Below are 12,228 nucleotides of genomic sequence, written 5' to 3'. Positions count from 1 at the left end.
GGTGCCGCGATTTGCGCTGGCGACTCGTTTTGCGCCGCGTGATCATTGCTCGAGCGGAGCAGCTCTGTTCAACGGGTAAAGGAGCAGCCCTGCAAGTGCCTGGTCACGCCACTGCTGGTGGAAGGGCCTCCGCCAGAGGGAGCTTTAAAGAGCTCCTCTCGGAAGGAATGTTTGGGCTGTTCTACAACGTTGGCCAGATGTCTTGGAACAAGTGGAAGCACCCGCACCTTTATCCCACCGCACGCAACCTGCCGGTCAACTAAGGTGTACCCATACCCACTGCTGGTATACAAAGGTGCACACACTTATATAGTACAAATATAGTTAGTTAAATATATAGTACATTAAAAAGTCAACTACAGTCTTCAAGGGATGCTGCTATGGTGTAATGGTTCGCACACCAGGCTTGCAATCCAAAGGTCGGCAATTCGATTCGTACACTTTGGTCTTTTCGGTAAAGTGACGCAGGTAAAAAATTAAAATGAATTAAATCAGGACGTTTCGAAGCTTAAGTGTGTCTGAAACACACTTAAGCGGTTGTGCTTTCGCTAAGTTGTCCCCACCTGAAGAAGGACGCTTGTGTTGCGCCCGAAACGTCGTGATTTAATTTATTTAAAAAATGTACCTACGTGACTTTACCGAAAAAACCAAAGAGTATGAATCCTTGCAGTCACGAAAACTTCAAATCTAGAATTCGATTCGTGCCAGTTTTTTTTTTATCTGCTACCCACGCAGCAGTACAATGAATGGGTAAAGCAGTCAGTCGGCAGGTTGTGTGCGGTGGGATAAAGCGTGGGTGTGTGTGGGATGGGGGATGGGGGTACAGTCACTGGTTGAGTCGCCTATACTAAGAGAGCGGCTACATGAAAACACATCGACAAGTTTCCGTCGCCTAGCCTATCGCTATGACGTTCAATGAAAACATTCTGACGAAATTAGCACAGCACACAAGGCCTCGGCATTCCTACGCCCGGTCGCCCTCTCGCCCGGTCGCCCTCTCGTCCTCTCGCCCGCTCACCCTCTCATCCCCTCGCCCACCTGCCCACTCCTTTGGCCGACCGTTTGCGCGGAGGCTGGAGGAACGGGTGGGTCTGATTGATCGGCCCTAATGCTCCGTATTGAGCGGCCCGCGCGAGCGCTGGCCCACTGGCCCATGCAAGCCGACCTCGCGAGAAATCGGCGGGAGCTGCCCTCCTCCTCCTCCCTGACCGCCGCCCGCTCAGCTTCCCCGCTCACCCGCCCGCTAAACAACCCTCCCCCCGCAAGCCATCCACCTTCACGCGCAGGAAACGTTTGCAAGCAACGACGAACACCGTGATGGTGAACACTGCGGCGATCCGTCGCCACGATTCAGGCTCGAGATTCAATCCAACACGAGGGTTCTCCGTTGTGTTGTTTTTTTTCTTGTCTCGTTTGTTCCGTGAAGACGACGTGCATCAGCTGTCTGTGACCTGCATGCAATTTGCATACATTCCATTAACCGCAATCGATCCCCACTTGTATGAATGTATTTGTCTTTTGATCATGTAACATGTAGATGAAGGTGCAGCCATGCAATCTGCTTGCTCACAGGCACTGCTGATGGAAAGGCCTCTCCACTCGGATAGGGAGCTCTAGAGGACCCCTATAGATGGTGCTCTGGCCTACTCCTCCACACACCGGTCAGAAATCTTGACAGAGGCGGGGAGAACCCGCCCTGGACTCCACCATACCTGGCCTGTCCGTCGGCTGTGGCGTAATCCATGTCAACCACCCTGCAGGGTGCACTGCAGGGTGGAATTGCAGGGTGGGATGCTGGGTGAATTGCAGGGTGGGATGCTGGGTGAATTGCAGGGTGGGATGCTGGGTGGAATGCTGGATGGAATGCTGGGTGGATTGCAGGGTGGACTTCAGGGTGGACTTCAGGATGGAGAGAGGAAGTTTTCCCCGTCATTTCAACTGTTGCGCCACGAGATTGGATAGAAGCGGCGACCTCTGGATTGCAAGTCTGGGGGTGTGCGAAGCATTATACACCACGGGGAGCAACATCAACCAACCGTACAAGTTCTTACCAATGGCAAACGACCATAAATGGATACTGAATCGGCACACACGCGCGCGTGCACGTGCGCGAGTTGCTTCCGTCCCCTTCTAAAAAACAGGATGATACTTAAGCTTCTTCGGCACGGGCTCGCAGGAAACGGAAAGCCTTTCGCTTACCCCGGTGGCATCACGTACGTATACATTACCGGCCCGAGTGTAAATCTTAACCCCCCAAAAAAAACCACCCAGGTCTCCTTGGCTCAGAGCTGGAGAAATAAAGAAAGGCTCAGGCTCATGCGCGGTCGGTCATTAAGGGCCCATCCGTCTGTTAACAGATCCTTCCCCAAGCCTTCAGCGATTCTAAATCTCTCTCTCTCTCTCTCTCCGACGCAAGCGGTCAGCGAGCGCGACTTTCACCCCCCCTTCCTCCTCCAAACAGCGCGTGCTGCCCCCCCCCCTCTCAACCTCCCTGTGCCCCTCTTGCCGTCTCACCACCGTCGCCCGCCCAGTCGCCCACCCAAGCCCTCCGACGGCGGTGCTGCGCTACTAAATCTGGGACACAGGGAGGGGGCGCGGAAGGGGGTCTTGGTGGTGATGTGGGGGGGGGTGCGTCGGGGGGTTCTGGCCAAAATTTACGTGCACCTCGGAGACAGCTTCATTTACCGGAGTTGGGTTGGTTCGAGCACCGAGCACTTCAAAGCCGCCCGCTAATCAGAAGCACTCGCGGGGAGAGAGTGACGGCGGAGGAGGCAAACTTGGGAGATTAAGATGATTCAGTGTGCGCGTGTGTGCGCGTGTGTGCGTGCGTGCGCGTGTGTGCGCATCAGTGTGCGCGTGTGTTGCGTGTGTGTGTGAGCTCGTGCGTGTGTGTGCGTGTGTGTGCGTGTGCGTGCGCGCGCCACGCGTGATTTACGTTGCGGTGACCGCGTGACCTCCGGTGAATGAGAGAAATATTCCAGCATTTTGTTTTAATTCTCAAGTTGGTCGAGCAGCCACAGGCTCTTGATCACGAGTCGGAATCTGGGCCAGGTCACCATCGTCACCGTCCGTCCATCACGCATCATCGTTCAGCGTAAGCAGTTGTCATCATCATCCATCACCGTCATTATCGGTCATTCTTACCATCAAACCGCATTTAATCGCAATCATCACCAAATACAACATTTTGTTTCTACTTAATAAAGTTTCAAACCCTTGGGGGGGGGGGGGGGGTGGCCCAGGACACAGAAACTAAGGTGTGTAGCCACAAGAGAAGACCCGTGAAAATACAGACTCTACCCGTCCACAGGATTGTAGAATGTCCATGCGCTGCCCAACAATCGCTTGAACACGGGGGTCACTCAGAGAGACGGCGCTGCGCCTACACGGAAATGCAGTGCTCGCTGCCCAATCGACACCTAAAGCAGTGAGCAGTGGTGTCAAGCACATGACCCACTCCCCGCTGGAGGGCAAAGTGGGCTTGGGCAAAGGGTGGTGACCGATGGACGACGCAGCGAGACTGATTGCGGCTCGACAAGGAAATGACGGTGTGGACAGGCCTTCATCCCAGCAGTGGATAGATCAAGGCTGATGATGACGATGATGACGGTAGTAGTGGGTAATTAATGCGATGATGACGGAACAGCGGTCACGATGACGATGACAACGATGACGACGACGGTGATGACGTGACTGTGACGATCACGTGATCACGGCAACGATGACCGATGAGATTTGGAAAGGTTTTGGACTCTTGGCGCTATTTTTCAAGATTGTTTTGTTTTAGTGAAGAGACTTAAGCCCCGAGTACGTAATAATTAGCTAAAATATTTTAGGGGAAGGGGGGGAGTGGAAGGTAAGTGATGATGAGAGAGACGATACACAATGACCCAAAAGTGATTTTTTTTTTCTTTTAAACCCCACACAATAACTTCTCTCTTTTACAACGTCGTTAACATTCCGACTCATTTTACAATAACTTATAATATCGTTTTACGGTTGCTAACGGCTCTCATTATGTTATTTTTAATATCCCTCCCCTTCGCAGCTTCCTCCAGCAGTGGAGTTTTTCAACGGGGGGGAAGGGGGGGGCGCCCGCCGTGGGGTTAACGAGGCTGCCCCCCCAGTCGCCGCCTCCAGCCACCCCCACCAGCCAGCCGCCCCCCATAACCGCCCACCCAGCCGCCCCCACCCCCCAGTTGCCCCCCCATCAGCCGCCAACCACCCACCAGCCGCCCCCCAAGTTTGCCCCCTCCTCATCATCCACCCACCCACCCACCAGCCGCCACCCCGAGCCGCCCCCACCGGTGCCCCCCCCCCCTAACCGCCCTTGTTTGAAGGGGAGATAACGTGCAGGGTTAAAGTCAGCGGAGCGACCCGCAGTAAAAAATCATCAGCGCCCAACCGGAACTAAAGCTACACTTTTCGCTCTTCCTGCTGGGAGGGAACTGCCGATGTCTCTGCTGATAACGAGCAATGCGCGCACACGCATGCACACGCACGTAGGCGGATACACACGCATGGACGCGGACACACACACACACACGCAGTATGCGGGCGTACGCACGCATATACTCGCAGTCACACGTGCATGCATACGCGCGTGCATACGCACACACGTGCAAAGACACGTGTGGACGGTGAAGATGATGATGATGACAGTGATGATGATGATGAGGAGGTGATGATGTATGGATCGGTGTGTGTGTGGGTCTGCCACTTGTGCCCAGCTGCTGTCTGGAAGTGACGTGGTGGTCGAGTATCAGAAGTTCATTTCGCGAGTTCAGCCCACCGAGCTCGAAAAAGCTCTTTTCCAAGGGCGACTCGCCCGGCAGAGAGCCTCGATTGACTCGCTTGATGATGTGACGACGACGGTGAGAACGGTGAGGAGGTGGACGCGTGCGTGGTGCATTCGGTTATCCTGGCCGGCGGAGGCACGGGGGGATCGATTGGCGTGCGTGACGACGACGACGACGAGGCGACGAGGCGATGCCACGGGTTGCGCGTGCATCTGTCCGCTCGCCCATCCTCTGTCGAGCGGAGGCGTGGGGATTGATGACACCAGAGGGCTGAGAGAGGAGCGGGCTTTGGGCTCCATTAGCTGGAGTTCCCGCCGAGGCAGCATTGCCATCACAATCGTTTATATTATTCATGCACGGCTTTCATCAGCCGTGCAAAGCCTCTCCTAGGCTTTTAACGCGGACGGACGGGGTGCAGCGTATTTTATATAAATAAATACACGCTCGTGGGCACGCCGACACACGGGCGCACGCCCGTACACGCGCCCTCAAAGACACACGTGTGTGCTCGCCCGCATACGAACATACATAGTGGAAGGCGCCTTGCAAATAAATGTAAATTATTATAATTATACACGCACGTACCCACTCACATATAAATGTATACACGCGCACACCCTGTAAGGCAAAGAACCCCCGTATAGCCTTAATATACTATTGGGGCAAGTGCCGTTATCGAGCACCTATGAAGGCCAGCACGGCACACTAGAGGGTGGGTGGCCAGCACCTCGCCCGGCCGCCTTTGTCTCCCCAGTGGCGATGTTTACACACCGCACCAGGTACTCAGGCCCAGGACTGGCGCAGATAATCGCCACTGGTGTTGGCCATGAGGGGGAATGGAACTTGGGTCAGTAGATTTGTAGCGCAGTGCACGAACTGTCCGACTACTCTGAAAGACACACAAAGACACTCGCTTGCATGCGTGCCCGTAACCGTCCACACGTTGAACACACATATGCAGACTGTGAAACATACATGCATGTATACACGAGCTCACTCGTATACACATTGCACGCACATTTAAAAACACTCACATATACACACTGATACAAGCTCGCATCTTCTCATAAACACATACAATCCGATCGGGACACAAACTTTACACACATACACCATCGCACAAACAATGCCCCACACACACGACATTCATATGCGCACTCTCACATAACATACACACAATGTGACCTACACATTCTCACGTACATTCAGATAGTCACATATACACATACTTTCACATGCATGCATACAGACACATTAACAATCACACACATTCTCACAAGTACACACACACTCCCATAAACACAAACCCTCACATACACACACTCTCGTGCACACGCATATAAAGGCAAACATATAATAAACAAAAGACAAACATCCCCATATAGCCCCTAACTGACTGCTGGGGCAAGTGCTGTTATAGTGAGCACCTAGGCTGGCACTGTGCACGAGGGAGGGGGTGGGTGCCCGGACGCCCTTGTGTTTACAAAGCACACCAGAGTCAACCCAGGGGAGGTCCAGGAGCAGTTGAAATTTCCACTGTCACTGCTATTACCCGCGAGCGGGAAACGGACTCGGGATGTCGTCTTCGTAGCGTGGTGCGCGAGCCGCTGTCCCACGACTCCCGCGCGGTGTGCGAACCGTCCTTCTCCAGCTGGAACACGCACGTGAACACGCACGTGAACACGCACGTGAACCCAGCACAACACAGCACAAAGCGGACTCGTGTAGCTACGTCTGTGTGCGGCCGCATCTCAAGAGGCTGCGCAGACACAGCAGGCGTCATTTGTTCCGTGGGTAAGAGGAGGCGAGCCATGGACCAAGACGACAAGGAAGATCTTGAGCCTGGACTTGAACGGGCGTAGGGGGTCGACAGCACGGGTGGCTGGGGGAGGAGAAAGTTCCAGACGACGGGGGCAGCAGAGGAGAATGCGGGACCTCCCACCGAGCTGACCGGGGGCTTTGACAGAAGGCCTCTTGGTTGCGTGGAGGGGAGTAGAGAGATGAGATGGTGGAGAGGCAGGAGGGCGCGTGGAGGGGAGTAGAGTGAGATGAGGGGGGAGGTGGAGGCGATGCCACGGAGGAGCACAGAGACGGTGAGTACGATATTTTAACTGACCACGAATTACGAAACACACGTTCGCGCAAAAACACCTCGCAGCTACATCGATACTGCACGGGCACCCACGCAAACGCGCGCTGCGCGGCTCGCCAAACCTCCTGCCGCAGAGTGAGCGGCGGCGGGCAGCGCCGGCAGGGTGCGGGTGGGTGGTAGAGGTGATGGGGTGGGAGGTGGCGGTGGGAGGGTGGAGGGGAGAAGGGTTGAGGACAGAGTTCAGACCCCAATCCCGTGGCCCTGTGACCACCCAGGCACACAGGCAGGCAGCCAGGTAGGCAGGCAGGCAAGGCAGCAACCCTGCTGCTGTATATTTATTCAGCGCCGCCCCGGGGCCGCCCTCCCCAGATCCCACCGCGACCCCCAGGATCCGTCCCGGCTCGAGATGGGGCGCTCGTTTGTCTCACGTCCATTGTGCAAACTTCAAACAGAACGGAGCCGAGGCGCGGGCTGGGTGACGGCAAGGTCGGGAGGAGGGGGGGGGGGCAGCAGCGAATCTCCCTCGCCCCCCCCTCACTCCCTGCACCCCCCCCGCCACACACTACCGCCCACTGCTTCGTACAGCGCGTGCATACGGAGGGGAAAACGAACCTGGCGAATGCGCGGAGGTTGTGGCGGTGACTACACGGACGGTGGGCGTCGGCCTTGGGTGTTGCTCACGGAATTAGCCGCGAAATTATTCGTCAACTAATTTTCTTTTGCAGTGAACGGGACGAAAATCACAGAGCACCGACGGACCCACGACCACTCATTGGGGACCGCAGCGCACGGAGGAGGACCACACACACAGTAACTGAATAGATAAGTGGATAAAAGATTTACTGAGTTCACCGATTGGCTTACTTGATAAAGAGGGGCAAGGGGGGGAAGGGCATTGCGTGCTGCTCAACACCAACATTTAACAACGAGAAGTTTTTGACTTGCTTCAGTCGACGAGACTCGGAGAGGATGACTCAGTGAAATCCACAAACTAAAATTCCGCAAGTTATCTTCGTCTAGACTAAGACCACGACTAAATATAAAGCATGCTGGCCACATCCCCGCTGGTTTTGGTGCAAGCCTCACGCATCAGCCCCTGGCAACCTCCCCCAAATGCAAAACTACCGGCCCTGGAGACCGGGGGAGGAGGGAGGGAGGAGGAGGAGGGAGGAGGAGGGGACGGTCTCTGCTTTGCATCACGGCGGAGACAGGCGGCGATTAAACCACAGACCGGCGGTGGCGGGCCGCCCCGATGACGCGCTCGCGCGCGTGAAGACGCGTGGGGACGTCTCGCGTGGAGATGGAGCGGTGCGTGCCTCGTCCGTCCCCCCACCCTCCTCACACCCCACCCCCCACCGCATGTGCATGCCTCGAGCTGCAATGCCGCTTGGTGTGTCCATTAGATGTTATTGCATGTTGACAATTAAACACCCCCCCCCAACCACCACCATCCCTGTGTGTGTTTACACATTCACTTGAGCGTGACCCGCTATTCGCCTGGGGGCAAGCGCCGTCATCATTTTGAGCACCTTGCAAAAATGTTTCTTTGGGTGTTTCCGTGGCGGCGATCTGGAGGTCGCCGGTTCGATTCCATCTCCTGGCCGCGGCGGTTGAAACAACGGGTGTGGGGGGGGGGGGGACATTTTTCCAAATTGCCTGGCGCCACCCATTTGTTGAACACGGCAGCATAGATGGGCACACGCCACTGTCGATCGGTAGGCAGTCGGGTAAAGTGTGGGTGGCTCCCACCTCTCCCGTGGAAGAGTAGGCCAAATAACCTCTGGAAGAGCTCTCCAGAGCGTGAGCAAGTACATGGAGGGACGCAACCTTCACAAATTTTGTTTTTGGGGTGGGGGGCGGGACTAGCATCCGTCACGTGAACATGGAATTTCCACCGCTGGCTCAAGACCCCCCAGTGGAGATGATGAGCAACTCTCCCCCACACACAGGCGCTTCGATTATATGTATCAAGATTTTTGTCCCTGGGTAGTAAGTGTTATTTTTTAATTGCTTATGCCTAAAAAGTACAGAAAACCAGGACTTAATGTGAAGGAAAGACGCAAATGCACACCACGTTCTCTCATTGAAAATAGGTAAATTTCAAAATATCACTGTCCTGGTCACAAAAGCAAAGTTTGTGGGGAATAATAGCCATTTTCTGCACTTTATAGGCACAAGCAATTAGGAAATAACACTTACTACCCTGGGACAAAAAATGTGTTTTGTTACACAAGTGGATTATTTCACATCGCTCAATATCCACTTCAGACCTCACAAGGTTCGTGCATGACCCTGGCCTATCCACAATGGACCACCCAGTAGCGCTGGCTTAACTGTCCGCACCCACGCTGATGAGACACAGGAAAGTCGAAGCCGGCTTCAGGGTTTGCCACTTTCAAGCGGAGGGATGCATCGTCCTCATCATCATCACCGGAATGCATTCATGCGGGGAGGGCCTGCTGGTCGATGCTTTAATCGTTTGAGTGATGAAGCAGCCACCTTGCCGTGCTTGTTTATTTGACGTGTGGCCGTGCGCATTTGCGGTCTTTGCATTTGAGTGGAGAGCGGTGGGGACAGCGGTTAGGGCGGCCGCGCTTATGAACCCAGATGCCTGCGTACGATTCCCAGCCGCGGCTAACATCAATGACAAGCGATATCCGAACCGGTTTGGCCCCCGCCCCCCGTTCATCGATTCGCCCAAAATTAGTAGCCGGTGTGCTGCGTGAACACAGCCACTGGGGAGACGAAAAGCGGCCATGCACGTCCTAATAGTTGCTCTCAAACAGAACTTGCCCCAAGTCTACATGGCCCCCACAGGCATTTTTGTTTTTGTCTCTCTCACGCGCGGCGCTCGCCCAACATCCATGTGTACGCGTGCGTGCGTGCGTGCGCTCGTTCCAATAAACTCCCTTCGGGAATCCCTTTTACGACTTTTCCCTGCCTAAGTGGAGCAGTATATCTGCTTTGTGTTACCAGTGCTCAAGTTTTACTGCTGAATCACCACCATCTCTACCTTCGCACACCGGCACATGCGGACCAACTATCCGCCGCCGGCCCAAACTACCAAAACCAAACGCACGAAACCGACGCGCCGAGGGACAAGCCAACGCACCGACGACGGAAGGAGGATAGTCCCCGCCACCCGTAGCGCTGCCCATCACTCCCCGCCGCCGCGTTACCGCCCCGCCGAGGTGGCACGCCCGGCGTGTCTCGTCAATCTTCTCGAAAAAAAGGCAATTTGCACGTGCATACGTCATGCGTGCTTGCACGTGTGCATCTGTAGAGGAATGAGACTGTGTGTAATTTTGCGGTGTGTAAACATCGGCACTGGGGAGACAAAGGCGGTCGTGCAACGGCGTTGGCCACCCACCCCCTCATTGGTGTGCTGCGTCGGCCTTTATAAGTACTTCTTACCGCAATAGTTAAAACAGTCCGTTAAAGGTTATCTGTACGTGCGTGTATCTGTGTCTGTGGGTGTGTGCGCGCGTAAAGTTTGCTGACGTGACCACGGCAGTACAAGCTAAACTGCAATGCATGATGGGCTTCGAAACATTCTGGCACACTTGAGTCTGGATGCGCGTTACCAACGGTGAGGAGCGGCAACGCCGTGGGGAACGGCGGTGCCGGGGGGAGCGACAACGCAGTGACGCGGGGGAGCGGCAGAGGTCGCAACCGGGTACCCGATACCCGTACCCTACCCGATACCCGGCTACCCGTACCCGGCCGAGTACGGGTACAGGTAGCCGTTTGCGACCCTGGTGCGGCCGGGTACGGGTACGGGTAGGCCGTGAGTCACTGGTGAGTAACCGTTTGTCACTCATTTCGGGTAGGGTACGGGTAGGGAACGGGAAGCCGTACCCGGCCGGGTACGGGTACCCATTTGCGACCCTGGTGCGGCCGGGTACGGGTAAGGAATCAAAACCCGTTTGCGACCTCTGGGGAGCGGCCTCCTCACCTGCTTCTCCATAATGCGCATGAGCTCGCCGAGGGCCCTGTCAAGCGCCAGCACCTTGTTGTTTGGCCACGGGCCGCTCTCGTGGCTCTGCAGCTGCTTGTTGATGTCCTTCACCAGACGCTGGAGCCTGGAGGTGCGGCAAGAGACACGGTCACGCGCACGCACACTCCATCGTTCGGTCGCCCGCCCGGTGAGGGGCGCGGGCTCCGCCGAGTTTTCGTCTCTCCCGTCGACAACTACCGGGCTGCGACGTCCGCCGAGTCTCGGGGGATTTCGTGCGGTCGTTGCGTGCGGGCCAAGCCAACAGCGCGCAGAGCGAGCGCGGTTACCCGGATTGAGAAATTCACCCATTGTGTGGACTGCACGCTTTAAGACTTGACTAGAACTCCACAGCCTGTCGTTGTTGACGAGACTCGGCTGCGAGTTGCGATAACACAACGCTGGCTACGTTAACACAGCCGCGCGGGCGTGCTTGCCCACTCGCTGCGTGCGTAAGCGGTGCGTGTCTCCGTCGCGCGCTCACTTGGCTTTGTAGGCCGACTCCGGGACTTGAACCTTTCCATCCAGAGACGCCTCGAATTCCTTGGCCCTGCCCGACAAAGAAATACGATGAATCCAGGTCAAGAAGCCATGGTGGACAAATATTTTGATGCCACCATCACCACCACCGCAGCTCATCGCCACCAACTCTCTCTATCCGCTCGACCAGACCCCGCGGCTGCTGCTGCTGATGCACAGGAGACACGTGGACGACCTCCAAGAGGTGACCTGGCGGTCTCCCAGCACCTGCTCTGCTCCCCAGCCTCGTCTAGCTCGCCAGGCCCTCCTACACCACCGCGCCTAACGTCTGCCACCCAGCGTAATATCCCGTCGCGGTGGGACCAGTGTGGAGACGCGTAACTACGTCTGCAACACCCTCCCTGCCGCGCGCGCACACACACACACAGATCCCCTGTACAGTATTATGACTGTCAGGGCAATGGCTGTTAGCGAGGACCTTTTTAACAAGGTGGTGGTGTGGCCAACATGACGCCAGGCCGCCTTTGTCTCCCCAGGTAAAACGATGAGTTGACTCTAAGGAAGACCCAAGAAAAGTTCTGATACGAGTCGCCACTGATGCTAGCCGTGGCTGTGAATCTCACTCAAGGCTCAGAGTTCGCGTAGCGTGTTATTGTAAACCACTGCACCACCGCCGCTCCCCAACGTATAAAGATACATATTCCCCGTATATCTCACACAGAGGTTTGGGGCAAGTGCTGTTAAGTGAGCACCGCACCCGCTCATCTCTCTTCTCTTCCAAAGCTGTTTCCACAACAGAAACGGCGGAGAGACTAACGGCAAAAAAAGCGGTCACAGCCTCCCCCCGTCCACCGAGAACGTCG

General features: G+C 55.7%; 1 protein-coding gene across 5 annotated transcripts in view; it reads right to left on the bottom strand.

Moving 5' to 3' along the window:
• LOC144734938 (S phase cyclin A-associated protein in the endoplasmic reticulum-like) overlaps nt 1-12,228 on the bottom strand; it is a 229,050-nt gene that overhangs the window by 74,812 nt on the left and 142,010 nt on the right. For all 5 annotated transcript variants that reach the window (XM_078617403.1, XM_078617404.1, XM_078617405.1 and 2 more), the window contains exons 22-23: nt 11,370-11,435; nt 10,847-10,973 (exon numbers count right to left, since the gene is read on the bottom strand). In XM_078617403.1, coding sequence (XP_078473529.1) covers nt 10,847-10,973; nt 11,370-11,435 — 193 coding nt within the window. The remainder of the gene's footprint in view (nt 1-10,846; nt 10,974-11,369; nt 11,436-12,228) is intronic.

The sequence above is a fragment of the Lampetra planeri genome, chromosome 53 (genome assembly GCF_965212315.1).
Source record: "Lampetra planeri chromosome 53, kcLamPlan1.2.h2, whole genome shotgun sequence".
NCBI classification, from domain to species: domain Eukaryota; kingdom Metazoa; phylum Chordata; class Hyperoartia; order Petromyzontiformes; family Petromyzontidae; genus Lampetra; species Lampetra planeri.
Note: the sequence above shows the minus strand (reverse complement) of the source record. Positions and strands in the feature narration are given on the sequence as shown.